Source organism: Vulpes lagopus, chromosome 17, assembly GCF_018345385.1.
Source record: "Vulpes lagopus strain Blue_001 chromosome 17, ASM1834538v1, whole genome shotgun sequence".
NCBI classification, from domain to species: Eukaryota; Metazoa; Chordata; class Mammalia; order Carnivora; family Canidae; genus Vulpes; species Vulpes lagopus.
The window spans coordinates 22,820,767-22,848,229 of NC_054840.1; the positions used below are offsets into that span (position 1 = coordinate 22,820,767).

At 39.8% G+C, this 27,463-nt stretch overlaps 1 protein-coding gene across 1 annotated transcript; it reads right to left on the reverse strand.

Moving 5' to 3' along the window:
• On the reverse strand, positions 1-27,365 carry KNG1 (kininogen 1). Its single transcript, XM_041731879.1, has 11 exons — positions 26,978-27,365; positions 23,061-23,171; positions 21,788-21,872; positions 19,747-19,919; positions 18,713-18,820; positions 11,633-11,717; positions 10,587-10,759; positions 4,294-4,401; positions 4,090-4,176; positions 2,255-2,332; positions 1-244 (listed from the first exon to the last, which is right to left on the reverse strand). The coding sequence occupies exons 1-11, from the start codon at positions 27,170-27,172 to the stop codon at positions 158-160; spliced, it is 1,290 nt and encodes a 429-aa protein (XP_041587813.1). The 5' UTR covers positions 27,173-27,365; the 3' UTR covers positions 1-157.
• Positions 27,366-27,463: the final 98 nt, after the last annotated feature.

A 27,463-nucleotide genomic window follows, 5' to 3' on the forward strand; every position in this document is an offset into this window, starting at 1 on the left:
TGCGAGCATCAAGACTGAACTTTATTTCACCCAGCAACAGAATAGTAGGTGGCATTTTTCTCTTTAAATTTTATCCCATCTTCTTGTCCTTCCATGCGGGGCTGATGATAGAGGTTGTTGGAGCTATTGTGTCAGGCGTGACGATTCTGCCCACTGGTCAAGAGACCTCACTCTCAGGTGCTGGCTCTGGCTCTGCCCCTGCCTCCTGAGGTCGGCCCTTGTACTCGCAGAGCCTTAGGCGCCTCTGTAAGTACAGCAAAACTCTGTTAATCTGTTGTGATCATTCAATAAAAGAAGAGTGAAGCAACCATTTGACAAGATGAGACTTTTTTCCTACATCATTTGTTCTTTATTTAAAAGTACAGATAATATTTGAAATTAAATAAAAACTCAGAGGTTCAAATACATCCCAGAAATTGAAGTAGCAGTGATGCATTCATCCACAGGTAAATGTAGCTGTTTAAAGCTCTATCTTGTTTCCCTAGGCAAAATGACAGCAAGGGTTGTAAAATATATCCTTCCCTCATTTTATAAGGCAATTAAAGATAATCGTATTATTTTCTTCTGCAAAAAAAAAAAAATCAGTGCTGTTCAACGTTATTGCAAAAAGATGATATGATCATAAAGTGAGGCTAGAGAGGAATTTCCTCATAAAATTTTTGAATGAAATTTGTATCACATCTCATGATATTCCCTTGTCAATTATTTAAAGAATGTTTTCCTTGGCAAGACTGTTTCTACATTACTTTCTTGGCTTTCCATCCTTATCACTAAAGTCAGTGTTAAGCTAAGGATCACTCAATGCAGCCTGGGCAAGAACGAACAAGCAGAAAACTCCTATTTGGAAGTCTTGCTGCAAAGGGCACTCACTGAGTAAATGTAAATTATTGACGCATAAGAAACCCTCTCACCCAGAAAGATAATTATCAGGACAGCTTTGTCCAGTGGGAGTAACTATTTGGTATACTAGTCATTCTGGAAACCGAAAGTCAATTAATTTACTTCCTCCTGTCCTCTCTTAGGCTGCTCTGTCTTGCTTCCTTGTTGTCCCTCCTTAAACTCTGGAGGTTCCATTATTATTTTTTTCCCAGCAAGAGATTCATCATTCAGTCTCTTGACTTCCCTTATTTTTACATGTGTTCAGGGACCACATGCCATAGTTTATTCAGAATGTCAAGAATCTTTGTATGAAAGTTGATGACATACATCTTGAGGTACATATTTGTTATCAGAAAAGCAAATTGCAGTAGGCCATAAGGCAAATGAGTTTGTCCATTTTCTGTGCTAGTTAAGAAAACTTGTGAGGAAGACCCAGAGGGGATTTAGAATACTGCGCACAGTTTTATGTCATCCATTGCGATTGATGGTGTCCCCATTGGGGGTCTCACCCCTTCTCTCTAGGCTGTTTTGAAGCTTGATGGCTTTTGGTGTGTTATATTAGGACATTTAGACAATGGGGAGAAGGAACAATGAAGTGTTAAAGAAAGAATCGTGGCTGCATAAATTAATACAAAGCATCAGAGAGATCGAAATCATGAAATTCTTTCACTTCCACAGTTGGATTCATTCCATGAACTGGCTTCCAGGGGCGTCCAGGACATTTGGGGGAGGTTTGTTCTGGAAAGTCAGATATCAGGTTAAATGAAAGGCTGTTTGGCTTTATCTGGATGTCAGGGATCCAATCATCATCACTCTCTGTGGCAGTTGGTGGTATGTTAGGCATCACAGCTGCAAAGAGATCTGAGTCCTGAAAGTCAGGAATGGTAACTGCTATACCTGGCTGGGCTAGGGAAGGGAGGGTTGTTGGCCCTTGTGTCTTCTCTTGTGTCTGTGCAGAAGAGGTAGTACTATCTTCAGGAGAACCTGCCAAATTCTCTGTTTTCCAACCATTGTTCTTCCCATTGTCTTTTCTTTTATTTTTATATTTTTCATGGCCATGACCATGCTCATATTTATGTCCATGGGCTAAGCCATGTCCCCTTTGATGTCCATGGCCAAGGTCATGTCTCCTTTGGTGTTCAAGATCATAGTTAAGTTCCCGTTGACCTCCATGACCAAGGCCATGTTGCTTTTGATGTCCATGGCCAAGGCCATGTCCCCTGTTGTGGCCATAGCCTTGGTCATGCTTATGTTTATGGCCATGTTTTATTTGCTTTTCATGGCCCCTGCCATGCCCATGAGTGGGTCCTTGTTCTTTTCCTGAATCCCACTCTTCATCTTGTACAGGTGCCATGGAATTGTGGGGTGAACTTACAGTTGTTCCTTTTTCTGTTTTCTCCATGAATGAGGATCGGAAAGGTGAAAAACCTGGAGGTCTTCTCATCATTATGACCTAAACAGGGAATATTAAGATGAATGCATTCATCTGTGAAAACCATACTATCAATGAAGAAAGGAGGGACTGAGTCCTGGCAATGCTATCTTGGTTTATAATAGGGCAAAGCTATCAGATTTTAAATACTATATTAGGGGATACCTGGGTGGCTCAGCAGTTTAGCGCCAGCCTTTGACCCAGGATGTGATCCTGGAGTCCCAGGATCAAGTCCCATGTTGGGCTCCCTACAAGGAGCCTGCTTCTCCCTCTACCTGTGTCTCTGCCTCTCTCTCTGTGTTTCTCGTGAATAAAAAAATAGAATCTTAAAAAATATTATATTAATATTCCAGAGGAGATGAAAGTGTTTTTTATTGATTTTATAATTTGTAGGTATTGGGGTTTCTTTTAGTTTTATTTATTTTTTATTTAAATTCAATTTGCCATCATATCCTATAACACCCAGTGCTCATCCCATCAGTGCCCTCCTTAGTGCCCATCACCAAGTTACCCACACCCACCTCCCCTTCCACAGCCCTTTGATTATTGTTCTTAATACTCTAAGCTGGGGAGTTTTTCCTTCGTTTGGAAAAATTGGGTGGTGGTACTACATAATCTCTAGGGTACCTTCCACATCTATGATTATATAAAAGTCACAACATATTATTTATTCATTGATACTATTTCTATTAGCATAATTAACTGTTTTTGTCCTAAAAGGCCCTAAGTGGCTTTATGAGCTGAATATCCAAGGAGCATGTATCCACAACTACTTTGTTGGATTGAAACACATTAGGACATGTTCACCAGCTTGAAACGCAGTCTTTATTTAATGTTTGTTAGACAATATACACATCAACACATGGCAAAAAAGTAAGAAAAAATAAGAAAAAAGTAAGAAGAGGCAAATTGCACTGAAGATATGGACTTGTGGGTTATTTCCACCTACGCTTTCACTGCCTGTGAGAATGTGATGTTCAGAGGCAGTATTTGGTGGTACAAAGAGCTTGGCTTGGGGAGTCAAGCCAGTCAGACCCTACTAATAATCAGCATCATAGCAAATAGGGTGGGCTCTGATTTGAATCTGAGCATCATGGCTTCACTTTTCTCATCTGTAAAGAGGGTAATAACAGCATCTGCCTCATAGAAGTGTCAGGAATGAAATACGTATGAAGCTCTCAGTACAGTGCCTGGGACAGAGAATGCACTTGGTAATGTTATTATTCACCCTAGACCTCAGCATCTTTGTAATATTTACTATGTCATCCTTGACAATGGGGAAAGTTTTACCTCCCAGGGACCTTTTAAAAATTAAAAAAAAAAAATGATGCAAACTAATGCTTCCCAGACTTGAACATGGGTATGAGTTCCTAGCGATCATGTTAAAATGCAGATTTTGAGTCAATAAATGCAGAGTGGGGGCTGAGATCGGCATTTCTCCAGAGGTCCTTGGCCCTGAGCGGTGGGCATGGGAGAGCTGTGCCCTACCGCAGGCATACCTTGTGGGTACAGTTAGCATCAGCCCTCCACGGCAGGGCCTGCACTTCACCAGGAGAGGGCCCCCTGACCATGGCACGCTGACAAGATGTGACAAAAATTATGAGGACTGCTGCTCCCATGTCTAGCCATAAAGAGGTCAGCACAGAAATGTGGAAGTTCTCCCTCATTTTAAAAAGATAGTTTCCTAATTCATTTAAATAATGGTTCTTTTTCAATCCCAAACATGACTTTTCAGAATGAACAAAATTGTCCTGGGCTGACAGTAATTAGAATCATACCTTTCCCAGTGACTGACAGTTGACAGTAGGGTAAATTTTCTTCTCCCAACGGATCACATACACTTCGGCTTCACATTTTAGCTGTTCCTATTCAGGAAGACAGAAGCCAAAAGAGAGAACAGTGTTATTCATGAGATGCTTAAACAAGTATAAAACATCAAAAAGTTTTCCAGAAAACAAGTACACAGTTGTGTTACTACTCACTCCGTATTTATTGATCTGGCAACTTTCCGCCAGTTCTTCATTCCTTTCCTTGGAACACATGGTTTCCTTGGCTAAAAACTGGATAAAAAATTTCTCTCCAGCCACCATCTGGATAATTAATTAGCACAAAGTAGGAGCTTAATAATACTTGAACTTTGGGGGGAGAATATTGACATTTTAATTGTATACTGAACAAATGAGAGTTACACAGAAAAGTACAAATGTTTGACAACAAAACCTTCAACTTGTATGCACGTGAAAAATATTTGGCTAATGGCTGGTCTCATTTCCTTTTCTAAATGGGGGAGGAAGCAAGCTATAATTTTTTTTTAATGGTTTCTGGAGTTTTATTGTTTAACAGCTGCAAAATTCACGAATAATTCAAGGACTCACGTTGTAATAGAATCTAAGAAAAGTAGGAAGAAAAACTTAAATATTTTCTTTGAAATGCCTTGTCATCCTGCCAAGTCTTAAATCAGAGAAATGCTGAGTTAGTACCACTATAGAAATTAAGTGATTAGACAAATTATTTGGATTTTCGAATTTTCTTTTCTTTCTTTTTTATATTAAGAATGTTTTAGGGGCACCTGGGTGGCTCAGTTGGTTCAGTGTCTGCCTTCTGCTGAGGTTAAGGTCCTGGGATCCTGGGATCAAGCCCCAAATCCAGCTCCCTGCTCAGCTGATTCTGCTTCAGCTCAGGAGTCTGCTTCTCCTTCTCCTTCTGCCCCTCCTCCTGCTCATGCTCACTCTCTTGTTCTCTCAAGTAAATAAATAATAAAAATTCTTTAAAAATAATATGTTTTAATATCCAGCTTTAATCATTATACAGTGCTGTTTTCCATTAAGCAATTTATAGCCCCCCCTTTTTTTTGTCTAGAAGAGGCACATCCTATTTATTTATTTAAAAAATGAAATTTGTGTTTTTAAACTACACTGACTTCAACAAAATCCCAAGTATGATTTTTTAAGTCATTTTAAAATGCCATATCTTGGGGGACCCCTGGGTGGCTCAGTGGTTTAGCGCCGCCTTTGGCCCAGGGCGTGATCATGGAGTCCCAGGATCGGGTCCCACATCAGGTGCCCTGCATAAAGCCTGCTTCTCCCTCTGCCTGTATCTCTGCCTCTCTCTCTCTGTGTCTCTCATGAATAAATAAATAAAATGTTTTTTAAAAATAAAATAAAATGCCATATCTTATATTCCTTATACCCTGAGAAAGACACTTGACAAAAATATTTTAAAATTAATTGTTAAAAACTTGATGTGGTTTCTAGACCAAGTTATTTGGTATTTAATTATGTGTGTGTATATACGTGTGTGTGTGTGTGTGTGTGTGTGTGTGTGTGTGTCATGGACTGACTGTGTCTCCCACCAAATTCATATATTGAAGCCCTAACCTCCAGTGTGATGGTATTGGAAGATGGAGCCTTTGGGAGACAATTAGACTTAGATGAGTCATGTGGGTAGGGCCCTCATAATGGAGTTAGTATCCTTATAAGAAGCTTCTTTCTCTCTCTCAAGTTGAAGACACAGCAAGAAGGTGGCCATCTGCAAGCCAGGAAGAGAGCCCTCACCAGGGGCCCTAATTGGCTGGCTTTTAGACTTCTAAGCCTCTTGCACTGTGAGAAATAAACTCCTTTTGTTTAAATCACCCAATCTTTGATATTTTGCTATCGTAGTCTAAACAAACTCTGTGTGTGTGTGGTGTGTGTGTGTAAGGAGAGAGAGAGAGAGAGAGAGATTATGTAGTTGTCAAGAAAATACATCAAGTATATCTGTTGACCTAGAAGGATGACCATTATTGAAAAAAATGAAGTTACAGGATGATACTACAATCCCATTTTTATAAAAACAAACCTTAGCAGTCTTCCTTATATCTTTATACTTTGGAAAAACATGGGGAAAGCATGATGGAAGGCTGGCAAGGAAAGCAGAGTTATAGGAAGAACTAAGCTCCTCTTCTCTCATTCTTGGTATTGTCTTGCTGGGTAAGCATGGTTAAAATTTTAAAGAAATATGATCATTAACTTTTAAAACTCCAAGTGTACATGTAAGTAGGAAGGAAGTTTCTAAGAGGGTTTTAGAGTCTATACTTTGGTCATCAAAGTTTTCTTGCTCATTTCAGGGTATACTTTCATCAAATTTTTTGGCCTGAGAGTTAACTGATCAATATGATATTGCCTAAGAAAGCTGACAACATATAATGCGAACCACAGCTGTAGACTCGGTTGTATTCAGGGTCCGGAGGAGAGGAATGAAAGAGACCTAATACCATCTTCCATTTGAGGGCCTCGAAGGTCACATCCACATCACCATCATCATCAGGTGTTAAGTCTTCCCTGCTTAAATCCATCCTGTTCAAGTTTTGTTTTTATTTTTAAAGATTTTATTTATTTATTCATGAGAGACACACACAGAGAGAGGCAGAGACACAGGCAGAGGGAGAAGCGGGCTCCCTGTAGGGAGCCCGACACAGGACTCGATCCAGGGACTCCAGGATCACACCCTGGGCTGAAGGCAGGTGCCAAACCATGGAGCCACCCAGGAATCTCCCTCAAGTTTTGTTTTTAAAATGGAGAACGCTATATAGCAATATAAGTTCCAAAGGCATTTACAAATTTAAATTAATGAGCCAGACAGATACAAATAACTATTCATCAGATCCCAGGATGAGGAAGGCTTTTCTTAGGTGAAGAGCAGAGGATGGAAACCTAAAGGAAGGGGAAAATATCTAAATTTGACTAGACAAAAATGAAAACTGATTCTCAAAAATCACACCAGGCAAAGTAGCAAGGCACTTTGGGAAAAATATGATGTAGGATCAATAAAAAGCCAAAATGCCAAAGCAAATGTGCCAAGGGCATGAATAGGCATTTCAGAAAAGAAGTTAAAATGATCATATATCCTGGAAAAAAATGTTTACTTCATTAATAACCAAGGATATGCACGTTCAAAAGGCAATGCAACATTGTGTTTAATCTTCCATGTTGGCAAAGATGGAAGCCAGTGATGATGCCTGCTGTTGGCCAGGTATGGGGAGCATGCAGCCTCGATCACTGCTGGTAGGAATATAATTCATGATCCTCAGTCAGTGTCTTATACCCAGTTGGTGTGAACGTATTTCGGCATAATTGCAAAGAACTTTGTAATTTGGCCATTTGCATCAAGTCTTAGACACATACATATTCCTGGACATTTCTAGGGCTTTGTCAAAGGAGAAGCTCCTCAGCCTGCACACACAGATCCTTGAAGCTTATTCATCTGAGCAGAGGCAGGGAGGAACACTGACAGATGGGGGTGGGGGTGGGGAGGGGACAGCAGCAGTGGGGGAGGGGCAAGCAAGACAAGCGCCTGTGATAGAAATCAGAACCTTTCATGTGTGTGAGACATGGAGGATTTAAGATGTTCTTGGTTTCTGAAATGCAAAACTAGCTTGAAATAGATATGCATTCACACAGGACTAAACATGCAAGGCCAAGGCAAAACTAAAACTGTAAAACAAATCTTTTTTTTGTTTGTTATTAAAAAGAATGTTATTGGCTTTTATTAGGTAGTGTCAGGAATGCTATATACCGACAGTAAGTCCTCAACAACAACAAAATTGTCCCACTCCAGAGAGGGAAAGCCACTTATATTTATTTATCTGAGCCTCGAATTTAACATCATTTTACATGTAAAAACAAAATATGTTTGCACTGTTTTACTGTGCAATAAATTTTCCAGGAAGGAAACTATATGGCATTTCATGTAATTTAAGACCCTGTCAGTTCTAAAACATAGCATTATTTAAAAATCACCAAGAAAAGAGAGCAAAAAAGAAAAAGACTTTGAACTATGACACAATGCGTTCTTTTAATCTTTCAAAAGCTCTTTTATACTTATTTAGATGTAAATCAAATATCATACTTGGATATATATATATAAAAGGAAAAACAAAAGCAAAACAAAATGTTAAGGTATTTCTAAAACTTCTTCATATTCAGAAAATTTTCTGCAACAGTTTCCAAACAATATTATCCTCTCTGCCCTCAATTATTTTGATGATGCCATATTTCTTAAAATGGTGCTCAACTATATGTATCTATGATTGTAAAACAAATCTTTAGCCACCATTTGGCAGATTGGTCACTCAGAGCTTGGCTCTTAGCGAATCATCTCCTGATGCATTGAGTTTTTAGTAAATGGGCTGCTTCTACCAAGGCTGCCTTGAATATCTATGTCCGAGCAGTCAAGTTGCTCTCTTTAAATGCAAACATAGTGAAGACCGATTCACCTCTTGAGAGTAAGTTTGAAATTTTCACAAGATTTCAGGATAATCTGGCAACAGAAGGGATGTAAGTTCCCTTCAATTCACAGCATTACCTACTACTGTTCCTTGGCATCCTTCACGCACACTAACGTGTACACACACACACACACACACACACACACACACACGAGAGTGTTGATTAGCTAATTCACAGAGCTCGAACCAGCAAGATGACTAGATATGCATGCTTGGGCATGAGAGGTTCTCTTCCTGATGGCAGATCTCTGACCTGCACTAAATGACAGAGGACCACATACTCCTGCATCGTGAAGAATAAGGCACAGGAAAGCAGAGAGGTAAAGTGAGAAGAAGAGTGGACAGACAGGAGGAGCACGGATTAGTAGCCTCCTTGAGGGAACCCGACGTGGGTCACATGCCAGGAGACCAGGGAGAGGGTGCTGGCATCTGGGACAGGAGTAAGGGCCCGAGTAGGAGACACAGTGTCAGGTTTGATTTCCTTGGATACTGTTTGTTTAGAGGGCTTCTTCCAGTTATAAAACTAAAACAGGAAACTAGAAGGAGGAACATAAAGAGCCCATTGTGCCATCACCTAAAAACCAGCACTGTGAATAGTCTAAGGCATTTGTTTCTTTTCAGTATTGTCCTCTGAGCTTTTTAATGACACAGCTGAGGACAGAAGACATGCTCAGCTTTATGGCCTCTTGTTTTTCACTGCATATTTTAACACAAGTCACTGACCACACCAAGAGCCTCACAAAGATGCTTTCAAATTGCTGCTTAATACTCCTTTGTAAGGATATGCCAGATAGAGCTCATCATTTCTAGATTATTGATCATTTTGATATTTTGCCTTTTTTGGGGGGGTTATAGTTAAAGCTGCAATGAATATCACTGTATATAAGGACTCCTAGTTTATTTATTTAAAGATTTTATTTATTTATTTATGAGAGACAGTGAGAGAGGCAGAGACATAGGCAGAGGGAGAAGCAGGCTCCTTGCTGTGAGCCTGATGCGGGACCTGATCCCAGGACCCCGAGATCACAACCTGAGCCAAAGGCAGAGACTCTCAAGCACTGAGCCACCCAGACAGCCCAGGACTCCTTCTAGTTTATATTTCTACAAATTCAATATTGAGCCAAAAGCATGATTTTTTTTTTAGTGATACTTCTTTCACCAGTTTATAAAGATCATGTTATTTTGGTGTAAAAGTGTGGTTCTATTTTGATTACTTTTCTTTAGCTGGTATTTAGGGAAGCCAGTTGTGAGATCTATCATGGGACTTTGTCCATAAAAACATTGGTTATAGGCTGCTGGAGTGGAATGAATTTGGGTCTAGTAATCCAGCCACTCATTTTTCAGATCGGACCACAAGAGTTGAGTGAGTCCGAGTGGCTCCAAGGTCACTCAGGATGGTGGTGGTGTTTTGGTAGAGCTGGGTCTCCTGACCCCCGGAATAGGACACTCTTTAGCCTCTGTTGACAGGACATGGAGAGAGAGAGATGAATTCCCAGAGGGTACATCTGTAGGAGGGAAGGGCACTCAAGGCAGGGTAGAAATGACATGCAGGTGAGAATGTGAAGAGTCTGGACAATGACAGACCAATGAGGCCACGCCCAAGGCACTAAGCAATACTACTACGAGAATGAGTCTAGAAAGGTAGAGTAAGTCTTGCTTCTCCTAGCACTGAATTTTGTTAATTATATAATAGTGGCTAGTAATTACAGAGCACTTTGGAGTTTGAAAAATGATCGGCATTATATGTTCTTTTTTTTTTTACATTATATGTTCTTATTTGATCCTCACCCCTATCGTTTACAGATAGAAAATGGAATAACATGTTTGAAGTGACTTTCCGGAGATCACACACAAAGAATGCAGCGAGGCTGGCACTTGAAATTCAAATCTCCCAAAACCTATTCCCCAGGTATGCTGGTTCTCTGTGCAGAGCCAAGGACAATGGCAAAACGAGTCAGCAATTTGCACATAGGCTATAACATCACTACTTTTGTAGCATAGTTTACAGACCTGTACTGTTGCACTTTGCACACTGTCAATCTTGAAATAGAAAGTTCCATTATTCTCTGAGTTAAGCTTTGCAATGGAATGATTCAGAGGCACCTCCAGCTCTGGGCTGTCAACAGGTATTTTTTTGGGGCAGCCAAGGCAAATCCTGGAAGGTGGTTGTACAAAATCTTCCCCTGAAAGAAACAGGTTTTAAGTTAGCATGTGCAGGGGAAGGAAAAGTCTAGCCCAGTAGCTCCCCTGCACGTGATCTGACATTCATTTATAGAGGGTCATGGGACAGCCCAAGGCTCAGTAGTGAATGTGTAGAGGCTGTCTGTCTGACTTTTACCTTATGGCCTCTCCTCTTTCCCTCTTCTCAGAGCCAAGTGTGTTTAGGGAAACATTTAATCAGTAGATGTTAGTGGCTCATTCAATACACTGTACTTTTCCTAAGTTTTTGTATTTTTGATAGAACTTGTAAAGAGCAAATCTTACTTAAAGGAATGACTCTTTAGTGGGAAAATTTTAAGTCCTATGATTCTGGTGAGGAGGCAGCTTCAGTAGTGCTTCTCATCATGGAATGCATCCAACTATCTCTCAGGAATGAGAAAAGCCAACTCTTGGTATAAGAAATGAGGACTTGACCTTATATAATCTTGCAGTATTTCCCTTTCCCTCCATTAAAACATATAGGTTAAAAGAAAATCTTTCATTGAAAATATTTTACTCTAAGTGGTTAAAAATGAGATGCAGCTTTCCCAATTTACAGCACCTGACATAGGGACATGTTGCACACAAGGAAGATCAGCTGGTGTTGTACCCAGCGGCCGGCCATTTCGCCTTGTGGTTACCATATTCCCTCCTGGCTACTTGCAGAGCAGTGTCAGCTGCATCCTGCTGCAGCACAGGTGGGCAGAGATGGGGTCAGGTGTTCTTGGAAAGGTCTGCCAATCAGCTAGACTTCGTGGCACGACATGGAAACCAAAGCACAACTCCTGGGGAAAGACCTTGCCACCTGTCAGTGACCAACAGGCAGTAGTAGAGCATTAATATGTATTACCTCATACCTGGAAAGAGTTCACACTTCTGCGAGAAAGAAGCAATTCTTAGCTGAAGATCCATGTGTGCATGATCTGTACATTCACCGGTATCCTGGTTTTAAAAATACATATAAATACAAAAAGTAAAAAAACATTTTTAAGAACCTTTAGCATAAACAACTTGTATAACTCAAAATAGGATGTTGGCCTTACAAATCATCACATAGAAAATGAAAACAAAATATAGTCTGATTGCAAAGTGAAAATAAAAAACAATTAGTTAACAGTATCAACAACAAACACATAGTGGCAAGCCCATAGGAACGTGAATCAAGATGACAAGAATACCTAGTAGAGAAATAATAACCATATAAGTGAACAGATATGCCTTTTAAAAAGGCAAGACTTTTAGATTAAGCTAAAAACAAAATTAATGTATTACATCTTCAAGTATAATATCTTATAATAAAAAAGATCAAATTTAAATATATTGGACGAGCAAAGCTATAGGAGGCAAATATGACAAAATAAGAGCTAAAGTATCATTAATACTGGAAAAAGTAAAATTCAAGATAATGAAAAACTCACAAAGATAGCAAGAAAGACTATTTTATTTTATTTCTTTTAAAGATTTTATTTATTTATGAGAAACACAGAGGGAGAGGCAGGCTCCATGCAGAGAGCCCGATGCGGGACTCGATCCCAGGACTCTGGGATCACGCCCTGAGTAAAAGGCAGACACTCAACCGCTGAGCCACCCAGGCGTCCTGATTATTTTATTTTTATAAAACATGTAGTATAGAAGCCCAGAATCAGGATAAATAAAGCAGAAAACATATAGGAATAGAAATGGATAAAAATCGTTGTGGTGGGAAAAATTAATGTACACCATAAATCTAAGACAGGCCAGATGGATTAAAAAAATAAATAAGGTCATAGAAGGCTTGAATAACATAATAAAGATATATTTCAATCATACTTTCATATGATGCACAGGATTTAAAATGACTCTTTCATAAGTGTGGTACAAAATTTTTAATCACTTCCACACTAGTTCACAAAAAAGGCTCAATAAATTTAGCAAATCAGAAATAACATGGCCATGTTCTTTGGCTTCAGCACCAAAAAGAAAAAGAAAACTCCCTGAAAATTAATAATGTAAGTTTAAACAAATAAACAAATAAAGACTAGCTGCTTGGAAATATAGACACATTTACTTAAATAGTTAGGATTCCTTGGATAAGGAAAAAATAAAAGACAAAACAAATTCCACATCATGTTGCCAGAGCACCATTTAGCATTAACTCGTGGTTTTATGTTCTTTCATAATTTAAGGGGAGAGGCAAGAAACAAAACAAAACAGTCCAAAGTCTAGGTGTTTATATCAAAAGTTAAAGAAAAAGAATAATGACCAGGCTTTGGGAAAATGAGAAAACAATGAAGGTAAAGGAAAGACTGAGAAGTTTGAAAACAGAAAGCACTAGCATTAAATAATAAATTCAAAAGATCACTCTTGGGGTAGGAAAAAATCAAGCACATAAAAAAGGCAACATAGCAAAGTATACAGGGAAGTATAAAAATACTAGAGAATATCATGAACAAGTGTATGATAATTTAAGTGTATGATATTTCCAAAGAAATAGATAATTTTCTGGAACCCTATAAATAACCAACTGACTTAAAAACAAGAAGAAAACCTGAATGGACCAATGATTAGAAAAGAAAAGACTGCTACTCCTACTCTAAACTTACATTCCACTTCTCACCTCCAAACAATGTAGATGTTTTATGGATGAATGCTTTTAAAAATTAAAGAAGTATATATATTTCCATGTTGTATAAACTGTTTCTGAACATAGAAAAGAGTGGTGGAGGTGCATGGTTGGCTTACTAGATAGAGCATGTGACTTGATCTCAGGGTTGTTGGTTTGAGCCACGTTGAGTGTAGAGATGACTAAAAAATTAACTTAGGAAATTAAAATAATGGCAAACTATTTTCATTCTGTAAAATTATAACCCTGACATCAAAACTTGAAAAAATAGAATGCATATACAAACACACACCCAGAAAACTGCTAAACTCTTTTCACTTATAAATATAGATGTAGAATTCCTAAGCTAGAAATAGAATCCAAATGCATATCTAAAGAATAATTAACACCAAACAAACAGAATTTAATTTAGGGACCTAAAGATTACTTTAGGAAAGTTGTTAAAATAACCTAACAGATTAAATTAGGAAAACATAGTATGATATTTTAAAGTCTATTCTAAACCATTTGCTGAATTCAGTATCAATTCCTTATTTAAGAAGGAAACAAATAGAACAAAATTCTTTAAAGAACAGGAATGTTAGGAGGCTTCCTTAACATGATAAAGAACGTCTACCTGGAACCCACAGCAAGTATTATACATAATGACAAAATTCTAGAGGCTTTCCCAATAAAATCAGGAATAAAACATGATGGTGTGTGATCACTGGTATTTAAGAAATTATATCTGTCTATTTGGGTCAATTCATTAAGACATGGAACAAAAAAATGAGTTTCAGAAAAGAAAAACATATTTTGCATAAGATATTATTGTATACATACAACAATCAAAGAATCAATGAAAAGCTGTTAGAGCTAATAAGAATTCAGTGAAGTTGCTGGATGTAAGAAAAATGCATAAAAATGTATACATTTGTTTCCAATAATAGAAGAAAATAAAAACAAAAGGGTTTAATTTCTGATGACAATAACCAAAAACAAACAAAAGAAAACAAAACCTAGAAATATCATTAGTGAGCAATATTCTAGATATATATATTTTAAAAATCCCACCACCTTAGAATTATAAAATGAATCTTGTCTAAACAGAGATGTATACCAAATTCTTGACTAAAAAGATTAAAGAGCATATATGCCAGTTCTCCTCAAATTAATTTAGGCATGTAATCCAATTCCAATCTATGTGGCAATGTAAGTTTTTCTCACAAACTTATTCTAAGGTTGCTTTTGAAGATATAAACACTAGATAATAAATCACATATTTAAACTTTCTGTGAAGCTACGGGTGGTGGTATTGGTACAGAAACAGAAAAGAGATTTTTTTGAAAGAGACTATTATGGAATAAAGATCGTCACGAATTTATGTAGAAGGGAAGATTGTTGAGATATCTGGTTATTCTCTTTAAAAAATTGAAAAAATTACAAGATACATTAAAATTAATTCCAGATAGGATCAAAACTTACATGATAAAATACTGACTGTAGACAAACTAGGAGAAACAAAAATGAGGTGACTGCTGAGCAAATGGTAGAAAAATTCAAAACGAAAATATTGGTAAATTTTGCAACCTATAAACAAAAACTATTTGTAAGTCCAGAAATACCATAATGAAAACTAAAACGTAAACAACAGAAACTATGACAAAGCACTAATACCTTTACTATAGAAATACCGTTTTCCAAATCTTTAAGATTTATTCCAAAAAAGAAATGGTCAAGGAATACAGAAGACAATTTATAAATTCAACTCATAAATTTCTAACAAATATATGAAAATATAGTGGTTAAATAAGTGCATATTAACAACACTGTTGACTGATAAAATGAAAACCAGAAAGATTTTTGTCTGTGAAATTAGCTAAGTTTTTTTTTTTTTAAATCTTCATGGCTTTCTAATTCATTTTTTAAAAAGTAAACTCTATCCTTAAGGTGTGGCTTGAACTCATGACCCCAGGATCAGAGTTGCATGCTCTGCCAACTGAGCCAGCCAGGTGCCCCTAAGAGTTTTTTTTTTTTTTTTTTTAATACTGAATTCTATCTGGGGTATGCATTGCTGATAGAATAGAAACTGATACATTCAGCATACAGTTAACCTATATAAAGAGTTTTAAGAACTTTTTGAAAAAAACCTGAATTATAATTGATATTAGTTTCAGGTGTACATCACAGTGATTAAATATTTTTAAAAAGATTTATTTATTTATTTGAGAGAGAGAGGGAGAGCTCAAGCAGGGGGAAGGGGCAGAAGAGGGAGAGGGAAAGCCCACTCTCCACAGAGGGCTTGATCTCAGGAGCCTGAGGTCACAACCTGAGCTGAAACCAAGAGCCAGATGCTTAACTGAGCCGCCCGGGCGCCCCTGATTCAACAATTTTATACGTTACAAAACGATCCCCATAAGTCTAGTTACCATCTGTTGCCATACAAAGTTATTACAATATTATTAATCTTCTGTATTCTGTACACTACATGCAGCCCCATGACTTAATTGTTTTATAACTGGAGGTTTGTACTTTTTACCCCCCTTCTTCATCTATTTCACCTGCTGCCCAAACCCTCTCCCTTCTGGTAATCAATAGCTTGTTTCCTGTATCTATATGTCTGTTTCTGTTATTTGTTTTGTTTTTAATTTTTTTAATTTTTAAGATTTTATTTATTTATTCACGAGAGACATAGAGAGAGAGGCAGAGACATAGGCAGAGGGAGAAGCAGGCTCCATGCGGAGAGCCCAGTGCAGGACTCTATCCAAGGACCCTGGAATCACGCCCTGAGCCAAAGGCAGATGCTCAACCACTGAGCCACCCAGGCACCCTTCTTTTGTTTTTTAGAATCCACATAAGTAAAATCATACAGTGGTGTCTTTCTCTGACTTATTTCACTTAGCATAATATCCTCTAGTTCCATCCATGTTGTGGCAAATGGCAAGATTTCATTTTTCATGGCTGAGTAATATTCACCAAGATTTATTTATACACTTATCTATCGATGGACACTTTCGTCTCTTCAAAATCTTGGCTATTGTGAATAGCCAGATGCTTCAATGACCAGACTTGAATGAAACTGACAAAGTGAAATAGTAGTGAGAACATATGTTTCTGGAGAATTCCTCTCTCTTTTTCCTATTTTTTATTATGGTAAAATACATACAATGTAAAATTTGCTATTTTAACCATTAAAAAATGCATAATTCAGTGGCATTAGTTACATTCCCAGTGGTGTGCTGCCATCACCACTATCAATTTCCAAGTGTTCATCACCCCAAATGCAAATTCTGTACTCATTAAACAATAAATCCCCATTCTCCCTCCTCCAGCCCCTGATAAACTCTAATCTACTTTTTGTCTCTATGAATTTGCATATTTTCGATTTTTCGTGTAACTGGAATCATGCAACATTCATCCTTTCGTGTCTGGCTTCTTTCATTTAGTGTAATGTTTTCAAGTTTTAGCCATGTTGTAGCATGTGTCAGTATTTCTTTCTTTGGCTAAAGAAATTTCCATTGTTTTATACATATATCCCATTTTGTGTACTCATTCATCTGTTGAAGAGACTTTGGGTTGTTTCCACTTTTGGGCTATTGTGAATAATGCTGCAATGAATGTTGGCATACAAGTATCTGTTTTCAATTTGTTTGGGTACATACACCTAGGCATGCATTTGTTGGGTTGTATGGTAATTCTGTGTTATCTTTTAGAGGAGCTGCCAAACTGTTTTCCACAGCGGCTGCATCATTTTTACATTCCCACCAGCAATATACAAAAGTTCCAATTTCTCCACATCCTCCCCAACACCTATTATTTTCCAACTCTAAAACTTAAAACCATCCTGTGGCTTGAATTATTTATTTATTTATTTATTTATCTATCTATCTATCTATCTATTTATTTATTTATTTATTTATTTATTTATTTTTCCATTGCCCATTTTAAAATTGGGTTGTCTTTTTGTTGTTGCAGTATAGGGGTTTTTAAATATGTTCTTCATACTAAACCCTTACCAAAGAAGGGATTTGCAAATATTGTCTCCCACTCTGTGGGTTGTCTTTTTAGTCTTTTAACCCTTTTAACTTTCCCCCCAATTATGAAATAAATGTATACTTCACCAGAGACACTGAAAAGTATTGAAGAGTTCCAAAAAGTATGAAGAATTAGAAAAAGCACCTGTATTTCCAACTGAAAGTTAACTATATTTTATGTTTTGGCATATTAGTTTCTCACCACTTATACTTACATTTACTTTATATATTTGAATGATTGTGTATGTATACTTTTGTACCCTGCTTTTTTGTTTTTTACTTAACAGATTATGACCATTTTACCGTCACTAAAAACTAGAAATGTAATTTTAATGGCTGCATATATCCTACTCTACAGATATACTGCAATTTACTTAACCATTCATTCCCTACCGTTGAAGATATAAGCCACTTCCAATGTTTCTCTATTAATAATAATGCTGAAATTATTGCTGTCTGGATTTCTCATTTTCTTTCTTTTTTTAAAGATTTGTATTTATTTGAGAGAGAGCATGAGCAGGGGGAGGGGCAGAGGGAAAGAAGCAGACTTCCCACTGAGCAGGGAGCCTGATGTGGGGCTCGATCCCAGGACCCTGAGATCATGACCCGAGCTGAAGGCAGGTATTTAACTGATTGAGCCACCCAGGTGCCCCAGGATTTCTCATTTTCTTCACATATAATTCTAGAATTCAAATTTCTAAGTTAAAGGGCTTGCACCAATCCATTGCTTAAACAGTGTCTTCTGCTAATAAACCAATATTTCTGGGGAAGTCATCAGGCCTTAGCCATCTTAATATGCACTAATGACCATTACTTTGAGATCCTCTCTTTGAACATAATTTTGGTTCAGACAACAGGATAGCATCCCAGAAAGGGTCACTGAGGGATAGAGACTTGGGATGTGTTTATTAGGGATAAAGGCAGGGGAGGAAAGGTAAGAAAGCAAGCAGAGACAAGTTGGAGGTGAGGGACTGTTCTGAGTAGAGCTTGGGAGTAAGGACATCGGGCACATGGAGAAGAAACGGAGACAGGAAAGGGAAGGCATGAGAAGACAACTTGATCATGGCATCTTTTTGTTTCAGGGTCTCCTAGTCCCTGCTGACATCTGTAAGTGCTCTGCTAGGGTGTGCAGACTCTTTGACTAGGTGGGTAAGGCAGCTTGATCAGTACGAGAGCTTCGGAGTTCCCAAGGGAATGTGAATCAGTAAATACCATCTAACATTTTAGCGACCGAGACTTTCTACATAGCTGAGGGTTCCCACACCTGGAAAGACCAGACACAAAATACTAAGAACTTTATAATTAGATTGTTGCCTACTTACACCATTCAGAAGGGACTTGCAGTCTGGAGTTAAGAATAGATAATTCTCCTTGGAACAATTCGTTTGCTCAATTGAGTAAGTAATTTCATAGTTCCATCCGGTCACCACCTGAAACAATTTTGGATCAAATATTTAAAAGGCAGCTTAAACCATTGACAGCATCATGAGGAACAGAGAATGCTGCATGGCTTATCATACGTACTCAAGAATATGAACGATGATCCTTCTAGGCAGAAGTCCTTTCTCAGGAACTAGCAAACTCTTTATGAGTCTCACTCCCTCCACACAGCACCCTCCCCCCACACACACACTCCTACACATCTAACAATGGAACACAATATACATGTGGAGTCATTCCATTTCCCTAAGGAAGACCTAGCAGTGTTTCTTCTCTAGGCAGCAGGAAGAAAAGCTTCCATTGAATCTGTGAAATATTAATAGTGCTATTCTAGATGGCTAAAGAAAACTTTAGAGTTTGGGTGGCCTTTACTGGTAGGACCTCAGGTTCCCAGACTGCCAGGCAATAAGATTTCTCCTGGTTCATCCTGGGTTAGTTGCACCCTGACACGGCTGGATAGGGACATAACTGGGCAGAGCCCAGGTGTCGCATGAAAACGAGCTGGAAGGTCTATTAAAAGCAGGGTATGTTAAAAAAAAAAAAAAAGAAAGAAAGAAAAAAAAAAAAGCAGGGTATGTTACCGACCCAAGTGAGTCCTTTGTAATTGGAGGCTGAAATACAAGGGGCCCAGTCAACTATCAGTAAAGGCTCAGTGAACTGAGGCAATGAAAAGACCAGATTTACAAGTATTTACTTTTTTATCCCCCCAGTGAACCTAGAATTTAGAGGATATCCAGAAAGCTGCGCCAACTTTTTAGGTAAAATTTAATTTTTAGAGCCATGTTTGACTTATGACAGCTGGGTGATGATACAGTTTTCTTGAAACCCGAAGGACAGAGTAACTTTTTCCATTTCGCTGTTTCTACAAAGAACATGTAATACTGACGCCTGTGCGAAATGAAGTTAAAGAACAAACCTGTCTGTGGGCCTTTTTCACTTCTCTAAGAGCAAAGAGGTGGGAGCGATCCGTGTTGTTGTTAAAATGTTCGATGGCGTGTCTTAGGACGGGTTCCAGCTCAGGGCTTGCAATTGAGATGGGGTGCACACAGCCAAGGCAGTCATACTGGGCTGTCACCACAGGACCCTCGGCTTGACAAAGAGCAGGCAAAGGGGCAGCATTAATGAGTGAAACCTGCATTTAGATACGTTGTCCTAAATACGTAAGATAACTTAGAAGGCCCTCATAAACTTTCCATTAAATCCTACTATGTGGAAAAAAAAAAAAAAAGAGGATGCAAGATTGCTTTCTAGTCAGCACAATAAACCTCTCATTTGCTTAGGAACACCTTACATGCATAATTTTGTGCACAGTTATTTTAAAATTATTTAAAAGTGGGATGCCTGGGTGGCTCAGGGGTTGAGCCTCTGCCTTCTGCCCAGGTCGTGATCCTGGGGTCCTGGAATCGAGGCCCACGTCAGGCACCCCACAGGGAGTCTGCTTCTCCCTCTGCCTATGTCTCTGTGACTCTCATGAATAAATAAAATGTTTTAAAATCTTACTTAAAAGTAATTTTAAATTATAGAAGCAACATGGGTTTATCCTCTTATAAAAAGCAAAACACTGGGGCACCTGGGTGGCTCAATCCATTAAGTGTTCTACTCTTGATATCCGCTCAGGTCATGATTTCAGGATCCATCGTAAGACGGTGCCCCCTGTCATGTGGGGCTTCATGCTCAGTGGGGAGTTTGAGAATCTCTCTCCTTCTGTCCCTCCACGCCCCACCCCTCCACCCCTGCACTCTTGCACCCTCTCTAAAATAAATGTTTTTTTTTTTTAGAAAAATAAAACATAACAGATACATTATTATTTATTATTTTTAGCATTAATTAAAGCTCCTTGAAGCCCAGTTCAGGGCATAGCATTCTGTATCACTTCGATCCAACAAACATGTTTTGCAACTGCTGTAATGAGCCAGGTGCTGAGCTAGGCTGCGGGTACATTAATTCGCTAGTGATGGTCACTGGTGTGAAGCAGTTGAGTAAAGTCAAGTGAGAGAGACAGAACTGCAGACGGATCATCTCAGTATAATTCGGCAGGAGCTTGGAAAATCAGGAGCCCAGAGCGAGCTCAGGGAAAACTTTCCTGAGGAGAACAGACCTGAGCTAAGAAGGGTGAACAGTGGTCAAGGTCAACCAGGCGACAAGAGCTATGAGGCGTGAGGAGGAGCTAGGATGCTGGAGGAGGAGCCAGGAGCTGTGAGGAGGAGCCAGGAGGAGGGAGGAGGAGATAGGAGGTGGGAGGAGAAGCCTGGAGATGTGAGGAGGAGCCAGGAGGAGGGAGGAGGAGATAGGAGGTGGGAGAAGGAGCCAGGAGGTGGGAGGAGGAGCTAGAAGATGTGAGGAGGAGCCAGGAGGCGGGAGGAGGAGCCAGGAGGCGGGAGGAGGAGCCAGGAGGCGGGAGGAGGAGCCAGGAGATGTGAGGAGGAGCCAGGAGGCATGATGGGGAGCCAGGAGGTGGGAGGAGGGGCCAGGGGTCGTCGGAGAAAGCAGGCTGAGGCAGGGACAGTGGTATGGAACACGGGATATGTCCGTTTTGCCCGAGTTAGAGCAGGAGGCAGGGAGGGGTGGCCGGGTGCGTGCGGTCAGTAGAGACCTGTGCTGCGGGTCTCTAGCCGCTTGGAGGCCAGGGCCCGGGCTCCCCCGGGAAGACGCATCTGAGCGCCCTCCCTGTTATTTCCGCGCATTGGGCCGTCTGAAGGCCAGAAGGCGGCCTGCTGTAGACCGGGGGCGGGGGCGCCGAAGGGGCAAGAAGCCGACGTCAAGTGTTTGGCGAGGATGCGTCTGGCTGAAGTCACCAAGGAAGGTTCCTGGCCCCGAGCCCTAACCCACGGGTGAGCAGAAGCTCAGGCGCAGGGAGGGGAAGCCGTGGGGAGTCCGGGCGCCTCCTGGGGGGCTCTCCCCGAGTGTGCAGGACCCCAGCGCCGGCCTCCTGCAGCTCTGCTACCCGAAAGACCCACCGGGAGTGATTTGGCAGGTCTGCGTAGCCACGGAGAATTTCGTTTTCCCTCTCTTCCCCACGGTCGCGGAGCATTCTCCCGTGGCCTGCAAAGAAAAAAGAGAGAGAGAGGCCTTTTATCTCCACCTTTCAGGTGGGAAATCCACCTCGTACTGTGGCTCAATATAGCTTCGCCTTTCTTTTAAACTTGCCAAGATTTCTTTTTTTTAAACAGTTTTGAGGCCCAAGAATGAGTTTTTGTAGCCTAAGGATTATTCATTCTTACAAGCCACTGACCTCCACGAGACGTTGGAGGGGAAACGGTACAAAAGGCGAGGTTTTACTTATCTTAAAGATTTTATTTACTTATGCATGAGAGACAGAAGCAGGCTCCATGCAGGGAGCCCGACATGGGACTCGATCCCAGGTCTCCAGGGTCACGCCCTGGGCTGAAGGCAGCGCTAAACCGCTGAGCCACCAGGGCTGCCCAAAAGGTGAGGTTTTAAAGCAAGTTTCCTTTTCACCAAAATGATGCAGCGCCTTAGAGCCGGCCCTTTAAACTCTCCTCTTGATTGACCTCCCATTTCGGTGTTGAAACCACGTGCAGGAGGCCAGCGCTGTGACATGCTGGGGGCGGACCCCGGACTGTGGAAAGAGCCCCCTGCTTCTAGGCAGACACTGTCCCCACGCCCCCCACATTAAGGCAAAACAACCAGCTGCGCTGTGCCAGGCACGTTGATAGCCATTGTTATCAAAAGAAGCTTCTTGGCATACTGTGTCTCATTTCATCCTCCAACAATCCGATGAGGCCGTTGTTAGCTCCCCTTCAGGAGGCAGCACACAGGTTCCCCGGGGGTCTGCTAGTTGGAGGCAGAGCCCATGCAAATAAAGCACCCATGCTGTCCCTTCACCAGCCCTGGATCTTGGCCCAAATGTTGATCTGTTGTCTCTCTGGGGCCTGGTCTACTGCCCCAGTTGGTCGATAGAGTCCCCTTCTCATGGGAGGACTTTCTCTACATTTAACTGCAGAGTCCCCTTCTCATGGGAGGACTTTCTCTATATTTAACTGCTGGGCTTTGTGCTCTGACACAGAGCTGGAGAACACAGACAACAAACACTTGCCTTTTCTACACATTTGAGGGTTTATATGCATCCTTTACAAAGAGCCTAACTATACTAAGCATCTTCAGCTCTAGTAAAAAAACAAAACAAAACAAAAAAACAAAAAAAAACAAAAAAAAACTGCCAGTCTCAACAGAGAACACCGGGGGCTCAGGAACCGTCAACCCACTTACAGCTTGTGTAGATTCTTTGTAGTCACAATCCTGCCAGGTTTTGCCACTTTGAACAGAACAATTTCCTTCCCTGATCTGGTACTTGAAGGAATAAAAAGGGTCAGGGTCATCCTGAAAAAAAGCAACCAAAGACACATCACTGACCCAACAGCAAATAATTTGAGTGGGCTCCAATGCAGGTATGAATGTTTGATCTTGACTTAATTCAAAGAGAGCAAAATATTTATTAAAAATACTGAAAGTTATAAATATTTACTTGGAAGAATGTTCATAATATATTTACACCTAGATATTTGTAAGTTACAAAGTGGTATCCATAGTATTAGCCCATTTTTATAGAAACCAATTTTTGGTACATATGTGACTTTTAAAAGTCTGGAAAGTTATGAAGCAAAGCTATTAAAATGTCTTTCGGTGGTGGGAGTATGGCTGTCTCACTTCTTCAAACAAATGTTTGTGAGTTGTCTTTTTAAAAAATAAAATATATTTCTTTTACAGTAAGAAAACACAGGAGGCCACTTTTCATTAAAAAATGTTAGCATTTATCTCTGGATGGTGGATCAATTTTTGGTAACTTTAGTATTTTTATTTGCCTTAGTTTTTCTATTTTTTCTAGCATGAATGAGATAATAAATAAAACTTTTAAAGTGCAAAGGCACTTTAAAGACTTGTGAGATATGAAAATATAAAACTCCTAGGAGAAAACATAGTAATTTCTCTGACATTGACCTTGGCAACATCTTTCAAGATATGTAGTCTCAGGCAAGGGGAACAAAAGCAAAAATAAATTATTAGGACCACACTAAAATAAAAAGCTTTTGCACAGCAAAGAAAACCATCAATAAAATGAAAAGGCAACCTACTGAATTGGAGAAGATACTTGCAAATTATATATCTGATAAAGGGTTAGCATCCAAAATATATAAAGAACGTATATAACTCAATGTCAAATAAAACAAACAATCCAATTAAAAAATAAGCAGAGGACCCGAATAGACATTTTTCTAAAGATGACATATAGATGGCCAATAGACACTTGAAAAGATGCTCAATATCACTAATAATCAGGGAAATGCAATTAAAGACTACAATGAGATACCACCTAACACCTATCAGAATGACTAGAATCAAAAAGACAAGAAATAAGAAATGTTGGTGAGGACATGGAGGAAAAGGAACCCTCTTGCTCTGTGAGTGGGAGTATAAATTGGTTCAGCCACCATAAAAAACCAGTATGAAGTTTCCTTAAAAAATTAAAAATAGGGGTGCCTGGGTGGCTCAGTAGGTTAAGTGTCTGCCGATGGCTTGGATCATGGTCCAGGGATCCTGGGATTGAGCCCCATGTCGGGGCTCCTTGCTCAATGGAGAGCCTGCTTCTCCCTCTCCCTCTGGAGCTTCCCCTGCTTGTGCCCTCTCTCTCTCTCTGTGGAGTAAATAGATAAAATCTTTTAAAAATTAAAAATAGAAATACCATATGATCCAGCAATCTACTATTGGGTATTTGCCCAAAGAGAACAAAAACGTAATGTGAAAAGATATATGCATCCATATGTCTATTGCAGCATTATTTACAATAGCCAAGATATGGAAGCAACTCCAACATCCATCAATAGATGGATGGATAAAGAAGATATATATATTATATATGTGTGTGTGTGTACATTTATATGTATGTATATATAACTTTCATCCTGTAGGTTCAAGATGAGGTTGTCAGCAGTGAGATAGATACAGTTCTGCGATGTAGCGATTGTCTTAGAGATGTTCTGGGCTGCCCGGATCTTGTGCAGTTTGATATAGCCAGGGTTATACATATATACACACACACACACACACACACACACACATATATATATCTACACACACACACACACATATATATATATATCCACACACACATATATATATATCCATACACACATACACATATATATATCCACACACACACACACATATCTATATCTATATCTATATCTATATCTATATCTATATCTATCTATATCTATATCTATCTATACACACACACACACACACACACACACATATGGTATGTATAATGGGATATTATTTAGCCATACAAAAGAATGGGATCTTGCCATTTATGACAACATGGATGGACTTAGAGGGTATTATGCTAAGGAAAATAAACCATACAGGGAAAGACAAATACAATATCATTTCACTTATATGTGGAATCTAAAAAAATGAGATAAATAAACAAACAAAAAGCAGAAACAGACTCCTAAATACAGAGAAAAAACTACAGTTGCCAGCACAGAGGAGGGTGGGGGGATGAGTAAAATGGGTGAAGGGGCTTGGGAGATACAGGCCTCCAGGTATGGAATGAGCAAGTCATGGGATTGAGAGGCATAGCACAGGGAATAGAGTCAATGATAACTGTAGTAGTGTTGTATGGTGACAGATGGTAGCTACACTTGTGAGCACAGCATAATATATAGACTTGTCAAATTTCTGTGTTGTATACCTGAACTATAACCTGTAATACTCTGTGTCAACTACAACTATACTTTTTTCCAAAAAAAAAAAAAAAAAAAGTGCAAAGGTGGTAAGTTAGGTGAGCCTTCCAGATGTAAAATCCTGACATGTCAAACAGCAAGGGACGAGAGAGGTGAAGATGTCTAGCCCTTCCTTCACTTTGTAGGTGAGAGAAAGGAGGCCCCGAGTAGATGGGCAGGGCTGAGGCAGCCCCCGCATTTTGGAAAGGCAGAGCTGACCCCGTATCCCAAGTCTCCTGACTCTCAGAGCCTACTTGCATCACATTATTTATATCTGGGATGACCATCAAGATAATCTCCCACGTTTCTTCCAGGTCTCAGATTTTGTTCAAGAACTAGACAGTGGAGGTATAGATGGTGCCCGTATGGCAAAGCAAAGGTAAAGCGTAATTCTATGGATGTTTTAGAACAAAAAACTACATTTGTCATGGATGTCAGCCAATGAAGAGGCCATCAATCAACTATTACTTGAAAGGACCAGGACCAAATGTCTACATCATTGCGCTAGTTTGTGAAACAGAATGGCTCAATTTTACTTTCAGGAAAAAAAATTATGTTCACTGGGCTTTTTCCTTTACCCTGATCATATCAAATGACTGGACATTTCTCCTCTGCCAAAGTAACAGCTACCAACTATCATAGGCACAGAATTTTAGAGTGAAATTCATTTAAACTACTGTAAGATTTGTATTTTTTGAAATCACACACACTGTCAGGATTTGTCTCCAACGTGAGTGCATCAATTAGTTATAAAAAATATTAAAAGCCATCTAGAACATCGCTGTTACTCTTGATGCATTCAGCCACACAGACAGTATAATTAACTCTAGTCACCATGCCATAAATTAGATCCCCAGGACCTACTCATCTTATAACTAGAAGTTTGTATACTTTGACCAGCGTCCTCCATTTCCCCCAGCCTGAGCCCGTGGCAACCACCATTCTACTTTCTGCTTGGGTGAGTTAGGCTTTTTTAGATTCCATATATAAACATGATCATATAGTTTTTCTTCAACGTGAGCAGCCCCTCCCCCCTGAAGTCTAGAGGTCTTCATATTGTGGTCTACCGCTGGTCACCCAGTAAGTCCTTTTGCTGCGGTCCAGTTGAGTTCCTTGATTCTCCTACTCTGCATAATTTCTTTCAAATGACCCCATCTACCTTTGTTTCACCGTACCCTGCTTTTCTGATCACCCAGGAAGCCGAGCTTGGTTGCCCAAGGTCTAATCATACCCTGCCCGGCACCCCGGGGGCAAAGAGTGGTGTTGATCTTTTCTATGCGCTATAAGCTTCTACCTTTGCCTCTCAGTTCTTTGGTGATTGCTGAAGGGGGTGAGGGGGACTGGGCTCCGCGTGACAGCACGTATCTCAAATGGTCTCAGGGTAAAACACAGCTCACTCACCGTCCTGGTGCCTTCTGTTACACGGTACAACACAAACTGGTTGCCACTTTGGTTTCTACTGTTATATTTCTTTAGTGCAGTGTCCACAGCCTTAAATAGATCCTCATCATTGCAGTCGATTTCTTCTGAGAGGGACTCCTGGGTTAAACTTGGTAGCAGCCTGGAGCAAAGAAAAAGCATAGCAAGTAGTTTCATGGTTTAGCGGTCTCCTTCCAGGAGCTGAGGAAGGGTTTCACCAAGAATCTGGTGCCAACTTGGATGCTGATTTTAGCAATTTCCAGCCCTTTATCTCCTCTGTACTCTTGTCTCTCTGCCTCAGCGCTCCGGATCCTGGTGGGTTCCTGCTGCCATACACTATTTGCCCTATTTCCAAAGGCTCTGTTGGGTTATCCAAGCAGATTTCAGGTGGAGACATTACAACACCAAGGTTGTTGACCTGCTTGTTTGCATTCAAGAAGCACGTGGGAGCACAGGGCACATTTCCAG

Excerpts from the sequence above, each read along its gene's own strand:
- KNG1 (XM_041731879.1), bottom strand. The coding sequence starts at position 27,172 with ATGAAACTACTTGCTATGCTTTTTCTTTGCTCCAGGCTGCTACCAAGT. Across the intron at positions 23,172-26,977 it reads TAACAGAAGGCACCAGGACG|GATGACCCTGACCCTTTTTA; the intron begins GTGAGTGAGCTG and ends GCTTTTTTTCAG. Across the intron at positions 4,402-10,586 it reads TGCAAAGTGCAACAGTACAG|ATGGTGGCTGGAGAGAAATT; the intron begins GTCTGTAAACTA and ends TTAATTATCCAG.